The sequence below is a fragment of the Camelina sativa genome, chromosome 4 (assembly GCF_030686135.1).
Source record: "Camelina sativa cultivar CO46 ecotype springtype chromosome 4, ASM3068613v1".
Classification (NCBI taxonomy): Eukaryota; Viridiplantae; Streptophyta; class Magnoliopsida; order Brassicales; family Brassicaceae; genus Camelina; species Camelina sativa.
In genome coordinates this window covers 8,744,092-8,763,503 of record NC_141883.1, presented here as the reverse complement: position 1 = coordinate 8,763,503, position 19,412 = coordinate 8,744,092, and the positions used below count along the sequence as shown (strand labels likewise).

General features: G+C 35.9%; 2 protein-coding genes and 1 non-coding gene across 4 annotated transcripts; 2 read left to right on the top strand and 1 right to left on the bottom strand.

The window, feature by feature from the left end:
• Nucleotides 1-3,646: 3,646 nt before the first annotated feature.
• LOC147945615 (small nucleolar RNA R71) lies at nt 3,647-3,753 on the top strand. The gene has a single exon (XR_015597797.1). It is a non-coding gene; the product is annotated as a small nucleolar RNA R71 (small nucleolar RNA).
• Nucleotides 3,754-14,675: 10,922 nt separating this feature from the next.
• LOC104780205 (protein GOLVEN 3-like) lies at nt 14,676-16,120 on the top strand. 2 transcript variants are annotated; one of them, XM_010504702.3, is made up of 5 exons: nt 14,676-14,856; nt 15,008-15,075; nt 15,161-15,320; nt 15,653-15,699; nt 15,792-16,120. In XM_010504702.3, exons 1-5 carry the CDS (start codon nt 14,706-14,708, stop codon nt 15,981-15,983), a joined length of 618 nt encoding a protein of 205 aa, XP_010503004.1. In that variant the 5' UTR covers nt 14,676-14,705; the 3' UTR covers nt 15,984-16,120. The 2 variants fall into 2 exon arrangements, with proteins under 2 accessions (XP_010503004.1, XP_087366203.1); XM_087510077.1 differs by having other exon boundaries at nt 14,719-14,856; nt 14,996-15,075.
• Nucleotides 16,121-16,511: 391 nt separating this feature from the next.
• On the bottom strand, nt 16,512-19,071 carry LOC104780204 (WAT1-related protein At3g30340-like). The gene is made up of 6 exons (XM_010504701.3): nt 18,736-19,071; nt 18,367-18,429; nt 18,162-18,278; nt 17,688-18,090; nt 17,267-17,418; nt 16,512-16,819 (listed from the first exon to the last, which is right to left on the bottom strand). The coding sequence occupies exons 1-6, from the start codon at nt 18,921-18,923 to the stop codon at nt 16,648-16,650; spliced, it is 1,095 nt and encodes a 364-aa protein (XP_010503003.1). The 5' UTR covers nt 18,924-19,071; the 3' UTR covers nt 16,512-16,647.
• Between the last annotated feature and the right edge of the window lie 341 nt (nt 19,072-19,412).

The window sequence follows — 19,412 nt, the reverse complement described above, 5'->3', positions numbered from 1 at the left end:
CAATTGGTTTAAGGGAAAGGATTTTTTATTGGAAAAGTGGTTGGCAATGGTGTTTTTGGGTGTTTTACTCTCAAACAAAGAGGAATGCTAGAAAGTTATGAAACCAATCTAAGACTGAGAATAATTTGGGCATACAAAGCTTAGCTTTTGATGTTCTACCCACCTAGAAGCATTTCTACCCTTTTTCTCACCTTCTTTTCTTTCTTTCTTACCCATAAACTCAACTTGATTCAACTTAAACCCCTTCTCTTCTTTACTTATGGTCTTAAACTTTTGAATATCTCTAAGGCTTCACTTTAAACATAAGCTCCTATTTATTTTTAACTTCTTTGAAACTTCTCTGAAACTTCTTTTGATGAACTCCCATTCTTATTAAACTATGCTTTAGCATTCTCTTTTTTTTATTTTTATGAAACTTTTCTAGGAGACATCAGCTAGACTTTTCTTCTTAAGAGACTTAGAGCTTTTAACCAAACTTAACCTTAGAGATAAATCTTTTCTTTTTTTTCGAACAAGTAATTCTTTCTTTTCTCCCCCTTTAATCTCTCTTGTTTCCAAACCTTTACCCAAATCAAAATTCTAACCACCTATTTCTTTCAAAACTAGTCCTATTAGCTAGTTCTAAAGACTCCAAACCTAGCTAAAACAAGAGCAAGTTCTTTGTCATTCTCAATACTCTCAAGGTTTCACAACATAAAGCATTATCAACAAGGAGGCCTCTCTCAATAAATCAACACAAGGCTTGAAAGAAAAGGTTGGGGGTTCAAAGGTATGACAAGAGATTGGGTTAAACAAAATAGAGTGGCCAATAGAGATAGTTAACCCAAATGAAAGTTCCATGAGCTAGCATTCATTGTCCATATGCAAGATAATTTAAAGATCGAATTTAAGTCCAAATAATATAGAGATGAAGCAATGATCAAGCAAGTTTTACACTAGAAGAAAATGCTTTCAAGTGACACAATGCTTTAAGCTTAGACTCTTCATTTTTTCCCAAAGATTAAACAAGCACCAATGAACTATAAATGAGGGCTGTGGGTTCAATCCTAAGAATCTACTTTTACAAGGTAGCTTCATTATCATCCCAAATGCAAATGCATACTAAATGCTTCTAGACTCAATCTTAAAGACAATAATGAATATGCAAACTACATGCATTTGTTTTTGGTTTTTGAAAATTTTCAAATTTTTTTGATTTTTCTCAAAACATAGCTATTAACAATGAAACACACAAAATGAAAATCAAAACAAAACACAATGTTAGATGGCTAGTATCTGCCCCAAACTAAATTTACACCGTCTCGGTGTAAGAATAATCCAAGAGATAGACTAACAAAAAAAAAAAAAAAACAAAACAAAACTCAAATGATATATACAATAGAAAGTTAGGACCATACCTTGGCCCTAGTTGTGAACCTTAGGGAATGGTGTGAGAGGAGGATCTTTAGTGCTCCCTTGAGATACTGTTGAATTGGTGGAAAGAGAGTGGAGGTTGATAGTGATGACTCTTGAGAGAAGGTCATGAAGCTTATCTTTGTCATATGAAAACTTGGGATCTAGCTTGGCTTTGACACTTGCAAAGGGTGAAGAAGGACTGTTGTGCCTTACTTTGTACTCTATTGCTCCATCAACAAGCCCCAAGGGATGCAAACATAAAGTCATAGGAGATGAAACAATGGTGGGAGGGTGGGCTTGTTGCTTCTTCCTCTTCTTCTTGTCAACAACTTTATTTTCTTGACCCAAATCATCTTCTCTAGATTCTCCTTTGAGGTCATCAAATAAAGAGTCTAAACACTCACCATCCAAAATGTCCTCATCAAGCTTTTTAGTCTGTTTAAACCCCACATTAGCAACTTGGAGCTTTTCATGTTGATCATTCAAGTCTCTATCCTCTTCCTTAGTTGCCACTTCTTCACTAGTGATTGTTCCACAAAACATTGTAGAGGAAGGTTTGATAGGATAGGATGTGTTGGGATTCACTTGAAGAAGAGTTACTCTCTTGATTTGGAAATCAATGCTTGCCCCCACAGTGTTGAGAAAGGGAGTTCCTAGTATGAGAGGGAGCTTGTTGGGTTCTTTCATCTCAACTACCATGAAGTCTGTTGGAACTGTGCAATCACCAACCTTTAGTGGATAGTTCTCAATCAAACCATGTGGAGATTTTGAGGAAGCATCTCCAAACATGATGGAAGAAGAGGGTTGCTTCATGTCTTTGATCCCAAGACTCTTTACCATCTCAAGTGACATCATATTAACACTTGCTCCTGAATCACATAAGGCATCATCAAGTTGTAAGGAACCAAGTGAACAAGGTATAGTGAATCTGCCAGGATCATCAAGCTTGGAAAGTGACTTTGGTCCAGGCTGTTGTTCACTTGGTGAATCAAAGATTCCCATGATTTCTTCCACCTTCTCTTTGTTTACTAGAATAGCTTTGATGAACTCTATATGGAGAGGAACTTGAGACAAGCTATCCACATAAGGCAAAGGTGCTCCAACTCTATTCATATTAGGTTTGAAACTTGAGAGCACTTTCTTTTTAGCTTTTGTAAGAACTCTATGGGGAAATGGAAGTGGAGGATTATAAAGAGGAATAGCAACACTTGATACATCTTTGTTTTCAACAACCTTGGCAACTATATCATCTTCTCTATAGCCTTTTTCAGTCTTCTCCTCTTTATCAACCACTAAGCCCTCAACACTAGAACCATATAGAAGAGTAGAGATCTCTTCAATTGACCGTTCATTCTAATCTGCAGTGTGTTCCACTTTTGATTTTTCGAAATGCATACCATAAACCATGTTCACTTCTTTCTTGAAGATAGCATTGCAAAACTCCTTTGGTTTTGGTTCCGGTTTTCCTGGTAAGGAACCCATTTGTCTTGTGAAGAAGAAGAAGCTTGTCCTTGGACCTGTGTTTGCAACCTCTCAATCTTAGCATTTAACTCACCATAGACATTCTCAACCTTGTTGTGCATGGCTTTCATTTGTTGTGGCAAGTTCAATGGCACCTCTTCCTTGGCCCTCTAGGAATTGTCTAAGTAAAGCATTTGTGTCATCTACTTGACCTTGAGGGTGTGGTGCATTCATTTGTTGCTGAGGGTGGGAATAGGTTTGAGACTTGGCTTGGTAGTTCCCTTGAGGTTTTGGCTGATAATTGGGTTGGGAAGGAAAACCAGGTGGTTTTTGTTGTGGATAAGTCTGACCTTGTGGGTTCTCCACATTGGTGTTGTTGTAAGAGAGGTAAGGGTGGTTGCGGTAATTGGGATTGAACTTATTATACCCTTGGCCACCTACATAGTTGACTTCCTCTTGGCCCTCAACACAAGCTTCCATACCTTCTTGATAAAGTTCACATTTATTGACAAATTGAACTTGCTTTTGATTTGCCATAAGCATCTTATCCATCTTGTCATTCAAAGGTTTAATCTCCTTGTAGTGCTGCTCATTCATATCAGTATAGTCCCTAGGAGTTCTGTCATAATCTTCTCCATAGTTCCCATCACTTTGAGCAAGATTCTCAACCATCAACATTCCTTGTTCTGCATTTTGGCCCAAGAAGTTTCCATTGCTTGTTGTGTCAAGAAGCATTATATACTTAGGCAAGACTCCTCTATAGAGTGTACTCAACTGTGACTCTTTGGAGAAGCCATGATGTGGACATTGAGAGATGTATCCCTTGAATCTTTCCCGTGCTTCACAAAAACTCTCATTTCCCTTTTGAGCAAAGCTTGATATCCCATTCCTTAGTCTTGTTGTTCTTGTAGTAGAGAAGAATTTGGATAGGAAAGCCTTTTTACATTGATCCCAGGAGGTAATGGTGTTGTGAGGCAGATTCTTTTTCCAAATGTGAGTCTTGTCACCAAGAGAGAATGGGAAGAGGCGTAGCTTGAAGGCATCTACAGAGATACCATTGATCTTGACAGTCCCACAAAACCTATCAAACTGATCCACGTGATCAAGGGGGTCTTCCATTGCCAAACCATGAAATTTTGATCCCTGCACCATGTTGATAAGACTGGATTTGATCTCAAAGTGATTGTTCTCAACTGGTGGAGCTCTAATACCAGTGCAGTGTCCATTGACATCATACACCCTGCAAAAGAGAATTCAAAACACCAAAGCAAACCAAGCAAGTAACAATGCAAAGTAAATGAATAGGCTCATGTAAAGTTGAAATCCTAATGGTCAAATTGAATGCAAATGGGCAACGACGCCAAATTGATGTAATACATTTATCTCAATTAAATAATCAATCCACAATTTGCATTAATCAAGTCACTAAGAATGCACAAAGATGCTTAAGCTAAACTTAAACATGGATAGGTTCTTTTGTAACAACCTTAACTAATAAACTGATTCAAAGAGAGAAAACTAGACAACTCAAAGCAATGCAAACTCAAAGAAACAGGACACAACTACAAACTGATTTTAAATCAAGATTAAACAAATGCACCTTGGGCAAGGTAATTTACTTGGGAGATAGCTAACCAATCCTAGATGTCTAAGCAACAATCAAGAACAATCCTATGGCTAAGAACACTTATGCAAATCAATCCATTTCCATGATAAAGATCCTATGCTAATCAAGTGATAATCAACAATTTCCAAAGGCAATCACAAGGTAAGCATGCATTATAAACATGTCTAAATACCACTAAACACCCTAATCATCAATTTTCATTGGCTAGGTATGCAAAGTTCTTGAATAGTTTGGTTCAGGAATTCATCAAACACCTTCTGGGCATGGAAATCCTAATGTCTAGATTCAAGCTTGATCAAGGCTATCTAGCATTATTAACACTAAACAAGATAGGAAACACATAAATTAAGCCCTAGACATCTAAGATCAATCATCTATCTCCCTAATCTACCAAGACCAAAGTTCTAAAGGATTTACTCACTTATCATCATGATCACACAAAGGAAACAGTTTGTTCTTTGTGAAATCATAATAAAAGATTATAGATTAAGAGATTTGAAGAATAAATTGCTATGAAAAACTTAGAAGTACTCAATCCTTCAACAAACCAAGAGTACACAAGTTTAAGAACCCTAAAAAGCTGCTAAACAAAAGATAAGATAAAGATAAGTCTCCCCTTAATAGGGTTAGAGTATTTATAGTAAAATAGAAGAGAACTCGGGTCAACCCAAAACAGACCGGGTCAAACCCGGGTCAAAGCTAAAACAAGTGTGGACTAAGGCGGCTGCAGGATGGTCTTGACCGATTGGTGCGGCCACGTGTGGTGGCCGCGTATGTATCATGTACGTCGCCTAGGTGGGTTCAAGCGGCCAGCCTTGGACCAATTGAGGGTGGTCGTTGGCTTCATGCGAGCAAGGTTTGGCCGCGTGTGTTAGCCGATGGCTTCACGCGGGCAAGGTTTGGCCATGTGTGCTGGCCGTATTTGTCTCCTGTTCTTGACGTCGAGGAGTGGCATCGGGCAGGATTTGGCTGTGTGTGCTGGCCGCGTGTGCCAATCGGCCATGGTTTGACCGATTGTCGAGGTCGCGTGTGGTTCCTGGTCTTGTCACTTCTCCAACTTCACTCCTCTTTGCTTCTTTACACCAAAAAAGGTCCAAATGCTCCAAATGTTATGAGATTACTCCAAGAACCTGACATATAATACACCAGATGCATATGCTCCTAAAACAACCTAGAATGACAAGATTATGCAACAAAACTATGCAAAAACAGGTCTTAAAATTCAACAAAAACACAAGATATCACCAAGTGCGTTTGATCCATGGTGGATCTCAGGCGTTGAGGGGGAGATCCGCTTGATTGATCCATTGCATGTGAGGCTGTTGTTGTTTATTATTGCATTTTTTTATGCATGTCGCGTGTTGTTGTTTTTGTTGAGGTTTATGATTCTTTAAGATCATAAACCTAATACCTTGTGAAGTGGTTGGTCTTAGTGTGTGGCGTTCGTTGATGTAGAGTTTCGAACGGCCATAAGCGCACTAAGAGTGGAGATATGTCTGACCTTCCCTGTGAAGTCGTTGCATCATGCAGCCTAGCTATGCATGTTGTAACGAAGAGCTCGGTCTTGGCTCGCTACCTTGACCGATGCTATACACGACGGTGTATTTGGGGTTTTATTCTGGTAGCAATGCAGAGATTAAAGGGAAAGGGATGGAAGGAGGAATATTTGGGCCCTAGTAAAACTTGTTAACAAAAACTTCTTCTTGTTTTTTTCAAGTTTTGCGTGTTGTTTGCTTGCTTGCTGGCTTGTTGTGTGATTGCTTGCTTGTTGTGTGATTGCTTGCTTGTTGTGTGATTCCTTGTGATTTGGGGTTGGGATGGGAATCTAATGTTTGCAGGGAACCTTGATACTCACTAACTAATATTAGATTACTTATAATAGAATTTTGTCCTGCAGGTAACCAATAGTGGGGAATTAGAGGGCGTGCTGGACGATAGGAGCCCAAAGATAGTTTTTGTGCCTTGTGTAAAGTCAAAGTATGTTTGGTTGTCAAAGAAAATTATGTATAAACTTTTTGGCATTAGGCCTGGCCATAAACTTTATCTATCTTTTGATAAACTTTGTTAAATATTTTCTCTGAGTTAATAAAATATTCGGTTTTATATTCGTGTACGAGTTATGGCTGATGGTGGCCTAGTCTGGGTTGGCTCGACAGTTGGTCATCATAAAGGTTGAAAAGCCTAAGTAATGGCTAAAGTGGTGGGAATATCATTAATGGACTGGCGGGAGGCCTAAATGGTTTTTAGAGTCTCAGCCGGATCATTGGTGATTATTCCCAATATAGCGTTCCAGAGCCGTTTTGGGCGTGTTCGGTCATAGAACGGTTCGGGGGCGTTACAGACACCAGGTGGGTGTCGGTCGACACCAAAAAGTTGATGGCGCGGAGACTTGGCGAGTGTTGGATCGAGGGTTTCCGGGTCGAGAAGGAGTGTCGGTCGACACCGACAGTCAGTGTCGATCAACACCAAGGAGTTTGTAGATCGACACTGGGAGGCAGTGTCGGTCGACACCAAGCTGGTGTTGGTTGAAACCAACCTATCAGCAGGTGGCTGACACATGTTTTTCCTGGTTTTTTTTTGTTTGTTTGTTACATGTTTAACATTGGAATCTCAGTTGCTTATATGTATAACCCAGTAGATGGGATGATTGTCTCACTGGGAAGAACAAATCTTTGGTGAAGAAGATGACAATGAAGCCTTTTCTACCAACCCTTTTGCACACTTGGGGGAACGACAACAACGTGGTGACCAGCAAAGGCAAGATATTATTGTTGCTCCACGAGTTGATACTCATAGATGGGGGTTGGGTTTTAAGTTCGACTTCCTCGAATTCACCGATGGAATGCAACCAGAGGAGTTTTTAGACTGGATAAGCACAACAGAAGAGTTGTTGGAATTCAAAGCTGTTCTTGTCGCTATGCGAGTACCACTTGTTGCAACATATTTCAGAGAACAAGCTTCTGCGTGGTGGCAACAAAAGAAAGAATCACGCGCTAGAGCAGGTAAAGAGCATGTAGCTTCTTTGGAAAAGTTAAAGACGTTGATGGGTAAAGCCTTTTACCATAGAATTATTCTTGGACGGTTTGCCGGACTTGAGCACATTAGTTTGAAAATATTCCAATGGAGCCCCCACTTAAAGGGGCTCCACTTTTTAAAATATGTATATATATATGTATGTAAATTTTGTGAAATAGATATATGTGTATGTAAAACTAATAACTTCGATGAATAAATTTGTAGGAAAAACTTAAAAATAAAAGAGTTAAGTTTTTTTAATTTCCTTTTTAAGATATCACACTCTGTTTCTAAAATAAATTTTTTTTTTCCACAAATCAATTATATTGATATCAAAAAGTGTTTACAAAATACAAAAACATTCCAATACAACCATTATAGGAAAATACATGAAACTGATATAATTTCAGTAAAGGAGTGGAACTGACCCAGCTGTTAATTCGTCTTCCAGGCAACAGATAAAATCTGTTAAGTCTCCCCTTCATACACTTTTTATTTGCTAACACCTTAATGCTGAAACTCCAAAATATCATTAGTATTACTTTAACTAGGAAAAATTGATCTAATGTTGTTAGAAATGATTCTAAATCTTGTCGCCTTCTTGAGATCCACATACTTGATAATTCCGAAAAAGATTCTCTATGATTGTTTAAAAAGATCCAATGCTTCTCATCCATCGTTGTTTCTATAACATATTATGTTTTCAGTGTTTCCAAAGACTACTTGAAAGTCTAGCCAACCAAATAAAATCCAATTGGAACGGCGGGTTTAGCCAATATTGAAAAGCATTGACAGTTGGAAGGAACAACGAGACAAATCCTTCATCTTCGTCTCCACCAAGTATCAAACCAAGAGGGTTCTAGGCACATTCATGTCTTGACTTGTTTACACACGTGATTATCTTTCTACATTTTTCATCTGCTTTGAAGGCCTTGGTTCTCTCATGGACGACTTCATGAGTAGGTCTGTCATACAATATTTTTGCCGAAACATCGTTAATACAAATAAAAATATCCATCAACACCATCTCCAGAAAGAAGAGGGCACAGTCTTCGATGAGGATTGTTAACCGCTTATGGATAGAGAGATAGTGGCCCATGACCGTCGAGTAGAGAATTAAACAACAGTTGTTAATAAGATCCTGCCATTGTTTCACTCCACCATATCCAGTCTCGAGATTGGATAATCACGGATCCCAGATCTGGGTTTGACAAATCTGTTTTGGAAACATTGACTTTAGAGGGAATCACACGATTATGGTGCGATTGATCGGTTTCAAACTTGAAACTATGGAAGCCGCTTAGAAAATTCTTCAGCGGAATGCTGCCGAGACTATTATGATACCTTCGTCGGACTATGGTCGGAAAATAACTCACTCGATAAGAGAGGAGCACAATGAACCATTGAAAACTCCAGATCGATCCATGAAATTTGAGAATCATCTTGATAAATTATTGATTATCAATTTCGAGAAACAAGGAATAAAACACGAAATAAAGAGAAAAAGAGGCTGATCGACATTAGAGAAGCTGACGCCGGTCGAAATCGAAAGACATGAAGGAAAGAGGTTGGTTGAAAGAGAAATCACCTGTTGAATTGGCTTTGGCATAAAAATTTTGTTTAAATTGCATTTTTTACTCTATAGTTTTTAATATTATGAAATTAGAACATCTTTTTTTTCTAATTTGTATGGGCTCCCAAATTTCATTGGTTCGGCCCTGCTTGAACCATGTAAAACTCCAAAACTCGAGACAATGAACAAAAATTGCTGACGAGTATGCCACAAAATTGTTTTCCTTTTTGGCTCAAAATTCTTTAATAGAGAATGAGGAACATATGGTATCAAGGTTCATTGGGGGTTTGCGAATGCAAATTCAAAACACTCTGCTTCAATGTAATCCTCTATTAGTATCAGAAGCTCACTAACGTGCTATCTTGATTAAACAACAATCTCGCAGTCAAGCGTCTTCATGGAACACACAACGTTCTCATATCACTACTACTCCAGACATAGGGTATTAGAGATAGAATATCTCACATTGGAAGTTGAGTAGGATATTAAGTGGTATATATAAGATATGAGCCTCTCCACTCATTGTCAATTGGTTTTAAGTTGGAAGCCACAATCTAATATGGTATCAGAGCCCGATCTGCACATGCTCAACCCAATCCACAATCTACCTGGTCCAATAGTTGGTCTACCAATTCATGCCAAAACATACCAAGATTGATGCCCTATAAGAGCCATCATCTTGAGGGGGTGTATTAGGGATAAAATATCCCACATTGGAAGTTGAGTAGGATCTTAAGCGATATGTATAAGATATGAGCCTTTCCACTAATCGTCAATTGGTTTTAAGTTGGAAGCCCACAATCTAATATAAGGCTTCCCAAATCCTCAGAACCAATGAAACTGATTGATTCTTCAAGAAACACGACTTTTTGACAACAACGGTCTACATCGTTTAAGTGCTTCAAGCGTGGAGAACATGGACATCGCCAATCTTCCTGCCCCAACTTGCAACGACGCGGTCTCTTTGCTGCTGAAGAACCTATCTATGATGATTATTATGATGATAAAGATGTTGAAGAAACATAATAGGTTAGTGGTGATACGGGTCCTTTGTTGATGCTGCGAAGAAATTACCTTCTCCCACATGTAGTTGAAGAATCTTGGATTCTCATACTAATATTTTTCAGTCCACTTGTAGAATATGAGTAAACTTTTGTCGTATGATCATTGATTTGGGAAGGTGCACAAATGTTATCTCCGAGGAAGCAGTCACAAAACTTGCATTGTTTACTGAGTCGCATCCTTCTCCATACAATATAGCATGGTTGAATTCGAAGACAAATATCAGAATTTCAAAACGTTGTCGAGTTCCTTTCTTGATGGGTCTTAATTATAAGGATTTGGTATGTTGTGATGTGTTACCTATGGATGAATGTCATCTACGTTTGGGCCAGCCTTGGCAGTATGATCATCGTACTGTGCAAGATGGTTTTGTGAATACTCACATTTTTTCTTATGAAGGGAAACACATCACTTTGCTACCTTCTTGAAGAGTGTCTAGATTTTGTTTATTTTGTTCTCTTACAATCGTCAACGACATCGTCGGTCTATAAAGTTCTATCTGCTTTCCAAGAGTTGTTAACTGAATTTCAAGAATGTTTTCCTTCAGAATTACCACATGGGTTGCTGCCTTTACGTGACATTCAAAATTGATTTGATTTAGCTCCAAATGTGGTGCTGCAAAATCATCCACATTATCATATGAGTCACAAAGAAGATGATGAGTTGCGAAAACAAGTCGAGGATCTCCTAGCAAAAGGCTATGTGTGTGAGAGTTTAAGTTTTTGTGCAGTTCCAACATTACTTATTCCCAAAAAGGACGGGTCTTGGCGTATATGTGTCGATAGTAGAGCCATTAACAAAATTACTATACAATACAAGTTTCCTATTCCACGCCTCGATGATCTTTTAGACCATATCGGTTCAGCCTCTATTTTTACTAAATTGGATCTTCGAAGTGATTATCATCAAATTCCAATTCATCTCGGTGATGAATGGAAGACGACTTTCAAAACACGAGAAGGACTGTTTGAATGGCTAGTGATGCCTTTTGGTTTGTCAAATGCTCCAAGTACTTTTATGCGATTTATGAATCAGGCTCTTCGACCATTTATTGGACGTTGTATGGTAGTTTATTTTGATGATATACTCATCTTTAGGTCCTCTTTGGCTGAGCATTTGGTGCACCTTCGAGATGTGTTACTTGTCTTACGAAAAGAACAATAGTTTGCTCTACAAAGAAATGTGTCTTTGGTGTGGAGCAATTCCTCTTTTTGGGTTACATCATCTCTACGTGTGGCTTAAAAGTGTTTCCGGACAAGATTTCGGCTATAGATTCTTGGCCTTCACCTCGTACAGTGATTGAAGTGCACAGTTTCCACGGTTTGACTTCATTCTACCGTTGCTTTGTGCCTCATTTTATTAGTATAATGGCACAAATTACTGATTGCATTAAATCCACCTCGTTTTGTTGGATGGCTGCTGCTGAACATACGTTTCACGCTATCAAGGAGAAGCTTACTACAGTTCTGATGCTTATTCTTCCAAACTTTGATGTTGCCTTTAAGATTCATTGTGACGCCTCCAAGGCTGGAATTGGAGTAGTCTTTAAGTCAATCAAATCGCCCTGTAGCTTTTTTAATGAAAAGATTGCGGGCTCTCGTATACGCTATACTACTTCTAATATTTTATTACGCTTTGTTTCGTTGTAGTATCCTTCTAATATTTTTGGGCTTTGTTTCTTAGTTATGTCGGCTTAAGTATTAGAAGTAGAAGTATTTTAGAAGGATCGGCAAGTCTCTTTTAGAAGGATTTTCTTTCAGTTTTAAATATAAATACTCTCAATCTTTGTAAGGTTAGAACTCTGGTTGTTTTTGAATTAGAAACAGATAAGCTTTTTCTACTTTAAGTCTTTGAATTCTTATTTCTCTTGATCCATTAATACTCGAGAAACACAGAGAACTCTTAGCTTCGATTGTCAAACTCTAGATCCATTGATACTTGAGCTTGCAAACGTATTTGCCATTACATTAGGTTGGTTGGACTTCTAAAGCAACAAATAGTGGTAAGGACGTAAACCCCATGGCCAATATATTCGCTTCACACATCACCTGAAGAAGTGCAGATTAATATTTTTGTGTAGTTTTGATTCGAGAGCATAAAGATATCAAAATGACAAACTAAATTATTTTTTCTGGGCAAACGACCAATTGAACAATATGTAAGTAAAGAAAATTAAAGATTTCATACATTAGAGTTAGGCCAATTATACTATATCAATTCTATTAGATTTAAACAATAACGCTTGTAAGAACAATAGTACAAACCACCATATATTTTTATCTATTTTTATTAGTTCAGTGCAATTTTATATTTTACAGATTGTGCAGAACATAATTTTCTGCAATTGGTTTAATCATTCAATATATACAAAAGACGAATTATAAAAAAAAAAAGAATTATCTCACGATGTTATCAAAGTCCATTAATCTTTTAAGGTTACTAGATGAATATCCGCGCTATGCGCGAGCTTATATCTTACTGTTTTTTAAACAGTTTTGCTACTAATTTGGTTTTTTTACGTAGAGTTTATCTATTTTTTAATTGTAGAAATCTTGAAAAATATAATTTTGACTGTGATTTTTATTAATACTTTAAATAGGTTTTTTCATTTTGCAATTGAATTATTAGATACATGCATGGACAACTTTGTTTTGAGAGCTTAAACATTCTACAATTCTTATCTAAAACTTCTAAAAAAATATTCCAAATAAAAGCTTGATCTAAGGATGCATATTTTGTAACAACGAGTTTTTTAGCTTCTCAGTTATATACTATGAAATACTAACATTTTAATTTATCAAGATTGCAGCCTGGTTAACTCTTTAATAGACATCTTCCTTTGCTGGTGTGTCACTCAGATGGAGAGAGTTGGCCATCTTTCATAATCTAGATTATTATTAACATTGTAAAATTGTTAAAACATCTCGAATTAATTAGTAATCACTTTAATCAATAACCTATAACCGAAAGGTTGGATTAGTAATTACTCAAATTCACTCTCCTGTTCTAAATGAGATGTGCCACAAAAGATTTTTTAGCTAGGGATTGGTTCTGGTTCCGGTGACTCGGTTAAAAGCAGTGTATTAGAATAATAGGTAAAGAAGGACCAGCTCTGAAAAATATCGGGCTCGGCCTTAAATATATATGTTCAGAAAAAATCGGGCCTTTTGGGTTTAGCCCGTTTGGGTTATAGGATTTTTCGAGTTTAGCCCGACTAGGCTCGGACCAGCCCAAAAAGCTCTTTAACAAATATATTTGTATTTTTATTTGATTGCAGTATTTGATTAATTATTTATTGTAAATAAAGTTTAAAACTCTAATCCTAGTTTTCATATTTACTTAATAACCATGATTAATACTTTTAAAACTTTTATCTATGATATTTTATATGAATTATATATTGTTTTATTTGGTTAAAGTATAAAATTTTATTTAGTTTTAAACTTTTTCTTTTAAATTAAGTTGGTTGTAGTGAATATAGATGAGTTATTAAAATTTTGATTGATTTGTTTTACAGTGTATCTTTAAACACTGCTTTGTAAGACTTATAAATTTGAACTATTGATCTGTAAGATAAATCCGAAAAAGCCCGAAAAATCTCAAAAAATCATATAGCCCTATTAGAATTGGGCTCGTGCTTTGAAATATAGGCTCATAAATATTTATGACTGGACCGAGCCGGACTCAAAGATATGCAGACTTTACGGATATCGGATCGAGTCCGACCAGACCAACCCAATTGACACCTCCAAACTCAGGCTGTCAGGCAACACGTAGTTAGTTCAAGTTTCCAAAAATAAATATAGGATCCTAATTTTAATTAAATTATTTGATTAGTTTAGTTATAGCTTATCGGTAAAGCCTCCGTAACTTTTTAGTAAATCCATGCAAAGACACATTTACATGCTTTTTTATTTTTCTTTCACATTTACATGTTCCCAACCTCTGCACTTTGTTTGATGCACTTCCTCGTGCCTTTTTCACGATTTTTGTTTTTGTTTTCGTCAACATGATATTTCATCTGTTTTATAAGCAACAAAATTTCACATTTTTTTTTCTTTTTATTTTGAGAAGTAGTATGATTTTGTATTTCTACATAAAGTGCAGAAATATTACCAAAATTGAAAACAAATATAGTAATAAAATTTTAAAATATATTTTAATTTCCTATCACTTTACTGATTAAATGTTAAATATTTAACTTGTATCTCGTTATTTATTTGAATCAATTCTATTAATTAAGAATCTCTTTAACATAGCACTTATGGAGTACTGAATTTGTACTTTCCCTTATGCTTGAAGGGATTTTCTTACCTTTTGGCTAATATTTATGTGATGATCTTTGCGTTATTGTGTCTGAAGGCCATTGTTTATTTTTTACAACGAGACAATATATATACATATATATATATATATCACATTGATAATAAAGATGCGCCTAGAAGTACTAATATTCTTTTTGTTATTACTAGACGACAAAAACCGTGCCCTTTTGACTCGGGTCTTTGCTCTTTTACATCTTGATGAGACCAGAATAAGAAATTGATCAATATTGGGCCTTTTGACCTTCATATGTATCTCTTATTCAAAAACGAAAAGGGAGAGAGAACTTGGAAGAATCTGTCTTTGATAATCATGATGCGATTCACAACCATAGTACTAGCTTTCCTTTTGATTATTCAATCCCTAGAAGAGGAACATGTCCTAGTCTATGCTCATGAAGGTGCCTTCACATAAAGATCCCTAATATATATATTTTTTTTTCCATACCTTACTTTTTCTTGCACATTTTTTTCTTCGGCTGATGATTAGCTTAACAAAATTGCTACTAATAAATTTTGTTTAAAGTAATATCTTTAAAGCTTGATTCATAGGCGGAGAAGCTAGTCACAAGAGTGTTGACTATCGTGGAGATCAAGGTTCATCGACACTGCACCCTCAAGTAATACATTTATTTTCAATGAATCTTTCTCAAATTTTTTTATTTTTATGGAATCCACTATATAACTTTATACATTATATAATAGGTTTTATACGACGTTGCACCGAGAGAACTAAGGTCGGGGAGAACAGCGAGAGCCGAGAAGAAGCAAGTGACGGCAATGAACAATGATAACTGGAGTTTCAAGATGTCAGCTTCATCAGAGCATTTGACGGGTGGGCGTAAATTAGGGTTTCACAAAAGAAGTAAGAGTTCTTTATTTAAATGGAAACCCAAGAAGAAAAAATCTTCTAGTCCATTTGTAGCTTTCTATGATGATTATCATGGACCAGCACGCCATCCTCCTAGGCATAACTTATAGTCACAGCAAACAATTTATAATTTGTAGTATTTGTAGCATTTGTATAATCTCTTTATTAATTAGGTTTTATTCTTAAGCTTCAGTAATCATTTTTAGTTGTTTGTACAAAAACACACTTCCTTCATCCTTTATAAAAAAACTTTATTTTTATTCTGAAGTGATTGGTTAAAGTAGTGAACATGTCTTTATTTTAGATATGTTGTGGCTTTACTGCAGGAGAGCAAAAGCAGACCAATGTATTGGTAGATATTGACATCACCAAGGTTTGTCTTGTAAACCATCTTTAAAGACTCATAGACTTAGTCTCCTTGTTGTCCCTATAGTATTTATCGTTTCTTATATAACTCTACTACAGCATACATCTTGTCAAAAGATGATGACCATAGTCAACTATCTCACCATCGATAATAGCCTTCCAAGACTTGAACCATCTACTTCAGCCAAGAATATGAAGAAACTGGCTCGATTGTTACGCAATGATTATCCGATCCATAGTAAGCCTCGACGCAAGCCTCCAATCAATAATCAAACTCCTGGCTTGATCTAAAAAATTGTGGATCCGTTAAACAAAGAAGTTGAGTTACGGATAAAGTATGATGATAAACTTTGGTGGATAGGTAAACGATTTTGTTGGTCGTCCCAGTTTTGTTTCTATGTATAGGGACAATATATATATATATATATATATATATATCTTTGTGTTGTGATCGAAGTAATAGTTATCTCTTTGCTTTCTTGGGGTTCGTTGTAATTACCTTTAGCTATATTTTGACCTTGCTTTCAATTTAGTTTTTTGTACTGGCTTTTTGATATTAAAATTCCTATAAGAAGAGAATATATGGTTTCCACAAAGAGAGAGGAAATACAATGTACAGTAATTGTTGTAACCGATCTTGAATATTCTAAATTGCTAATATGAAAAAAAAATATTTTAAAAGTAAAAAAACGCCCACCGTGGGGTTTCGAACCCACGACCACAAGGTTAAGAGCTAGACGGGCTATTTCTTAAGGTCTTTTGATTATACATCTTTAAGCCATTGCTTATGATTATGAAACTAAATTAAAAGTCTCCAAATCTGAAATTCGTATTTTTATTTCTGAATAAGAATAACATTTAATTTATTGTGTAGTTTCTTAGTATGATGTTCTAATATAAATTTACTCAGTTGGAGTTAGAAATATGCGAAACAGTTAAATATATGTTGAAGTAATTATTTAGCAGAGACTGGATGGGCAGCACTATTGAGTTCCTTTGGTGCTGTCCCACAACCTTCAAGATCGAGATTTAATGGTTCTTGTTTGGTAATCGGCGCAGACTTATCCTTGCTTTTGCCCCATAAAAGTATATAAAGTCCCACGATGATGACCACTGATCCTATCACACTTCATTTACATAGTTCATTTGTCAGAAATTATTAGTAATAAAAGTCAAAAAGAACCATATAATAACAACTTGTTAGGCGAAAAGAAACACATATAATCAGCTTAATTTCCCTTATGTAATCATTTTCTAGTTTCCTATTATAATCTATATATACATCGATCAAAGCTATATAAGTCTCAATGATTTTCTATAAGATAACAATTTTTAAATTTGTATTATGCAATATGATGCATCAATTTGGTTTATAAAGCGTTAAACTTCATTTCCACGCTCAAAAGCTACGTAAATATTATAGAAGTCACGAAGATGAAAGGGTCTTTAATTAATATAGGCATATTCTCTACTAGTCAATTGCTATTTAAATATATATATTGTGCAATATTATTTGTACTATGATGCGTTCGATGTAATTTAAAATTAATTTTTGTAACGAAATATTAGGTTACCTTCCACAGTAAATTTGCTCATGAAGAAAAGAGAAGCTGAAAATGGCAGCAAAGACTTGGATCAAAGGTATGAAGCTGGACGTGAAAACCGGACCTCGTTGCCTGAGACACCACGACATTCCCACGTAGCACAGTCCCGATCCAACGATACCCTATACAGGTGTGTGGTGGATTCAGAAAATATTTTAACCGGAAAACAGAAGATAGAAGAAGCATAGATATGGACATGAAGACAAGTTGACTCAAGTTATTGGAAAAATAAACTAGAACATAAAAAGTTTTGTTTTCCTTTGTCTTTTATCCCTTGTAAAAACATCTGAATCTGATTACTTAAAAAAAAAACGTTTTTCTTATATGTCAACGTCGTATATATAGAAGATATTTGGTAGGTTATAGTTAAATAGTAAATTGGATTACTCACCGAATAAAGTAAAGCTAAAACTTGGAACCTGTCTTTAACGACCCACATAGACATGCTCCTCTCCGAGATCAAACTCAACAAACCAGATTGGATCACACCAAAGAAAGAGAGGATCGTGGTGCTAGTGTATTGGCATGGATAAACCTGGCTTATTTTAGCTTGAACAATGAACCAAGATGACCATATTATGATCGATATAACTAGCATGATCGAACCCATTGCCCACTTCTGTGTCATTGCACCGGTTGAATCAGTTCTCGTTTGTGTTTGCATATGAGTACTGTGCTCTCGAGTTAAAGCGGTTCCTTTATAAAGCGTAAGCACCAAAGCTCCACAAATGCATATCATTGTGCCTAATACTTTGGCTCTTCCTACATTGCTCTTGATGTTCAGCGTCTCTTGCCTAATCATATAGTTTACAACATATTTAGAGCGAAATTAAAGAATTCAAATGTGTTTGATCGATTTGATTACCTAAAGACGAGAGCCAACGCAAAGGTGACTGAAGGAACCATGTTGCTAAACGCTAAGGAAAAAGTAGAAGATGTATACTCAAGTCCAATAAGAAAGAAGTATTGCACCAAACTTGTCCTGCAAATTTGTGAGTGATCAAGTTCAAAATAAAACATCTCCAAACATAAACATGTCTTATCAGTGAACAGTATTAAAATGAACTTACCCCAGAAGAGCGCTAAAGAAGAGTGAGCACAAGATCCTACCAGTGAGTTTTGGCCTGTTATGTCTACAACCAAAAAGAGAAAAAAAGAAAAAAATTCTTGGAACTCTTTCAAATGGAATACGAGTGTATATGTTGACTAAGAAAAAGATTGAAAACAACAACAGTCAACTAGAAATTCGCATAAACAAGACAGCCACTTATCTTGTAAAGAGTATATATTTAAACCAAAATGAACAAATTCAAAGATTATAACTAATCAAGAAAACCAAAAAAAAAAAAAAAAATTGGATAACTTGAAACTTTTAAAACCAAGAAGAAAAGTGACTAGATTGAAACCGTGACTAGATACATATACGTATATACACATACCTTTCCATGAAAATCGAAAATGGTATCAAGAACAGAGTTCCTGCGGCAAGTCGGTAAGTGGTCGCAACCATACGGTTAATCCCTTGATCAATCATCTTCTTGAACATAACGTTTACACCGCTTAGCCCAATGTTAATTATCGACATAATAAACACAGCTTTCCATAGTTTTGTATCAAACTTCACCATAATTATGTAGTTTGTGTGTATTTGTATATCTATGCACTTGTCTTTATGTAGTTTTCAGAAGTTGGTAAGCAATAAAGATTTGACGAGGGTGTGACTATATATATATTGTAACTCAAGTAATGCTCAGAATCGTATCATTACCGCATTTATCTTTAACTAAACGTATTGTGCTTTGAACTTGGCTCTCTTGGTCCATTGTTGATTACACTATTCATGACCATAAAGATAGAGAGAGAAATAATTAATGGAAAGCTTGCATCATTGCAATTTGCAAAGTGACATCATACACTGACATTAATCAGATCATCAATCTAAAAGTGAATATATTTATACTCATTAATACCATTAGAGCAGAGCTACGTGAACAAGTAGATTAACAGGTAATATAATAATTAGTTTTAGAAAGCTAAGCTTGATCTTTTTTTCCTTAATCTGTACCCCGCAAGTGAAAGACATACTTTTTAATATTATTTAGAGTCATGGTTAATT

Bases quoted from the DNA above. Each gene is read 5' to 3' on its own strand.
- LOC104780205 (XM_010504702.3), top strand. From the start codon at position 14,706: ATGTATCTCTTATTCAAAAACGAAAAGGGAGAGAGAACTTGGAAGAAT. The intron at 15,076-15,160 runs GTAATACATTTA...ATTATATAATAG, and splicing joins CATCGACACTGCACCCTCAA to GTTTTATACGACGTTGCACC. The intron at 15,321-15,652 runs GTAAGAGTTCTT...GCTTTACTGCAG, and splicing joins ATTAGGGTTTCACAAAAGAA to GAGAGCAAAAGCAGACCAAT.
- LOC104780204 (XM_010504701.3), bottom strand. From the start codon at position 18,923: ATGGTGAAGTTTGATACAAAACTATGGAAAGCTGTGTTTATTATGTCG. The intron at 18,091-18,161 runs GTAATCAAATCG...CTATATGATTAG, and splicing joins GCGTTGGCTCTCGTCTTTAG to GCAAGAGACGCTGAACATCA. The intron at 17,419-17,687 runs GTGAGTAATCCA...ACACCTGTATAG, and splicing joins TTTTAGCTTTACTTTATTCG to GGTATCGTTGGATCGGGACT.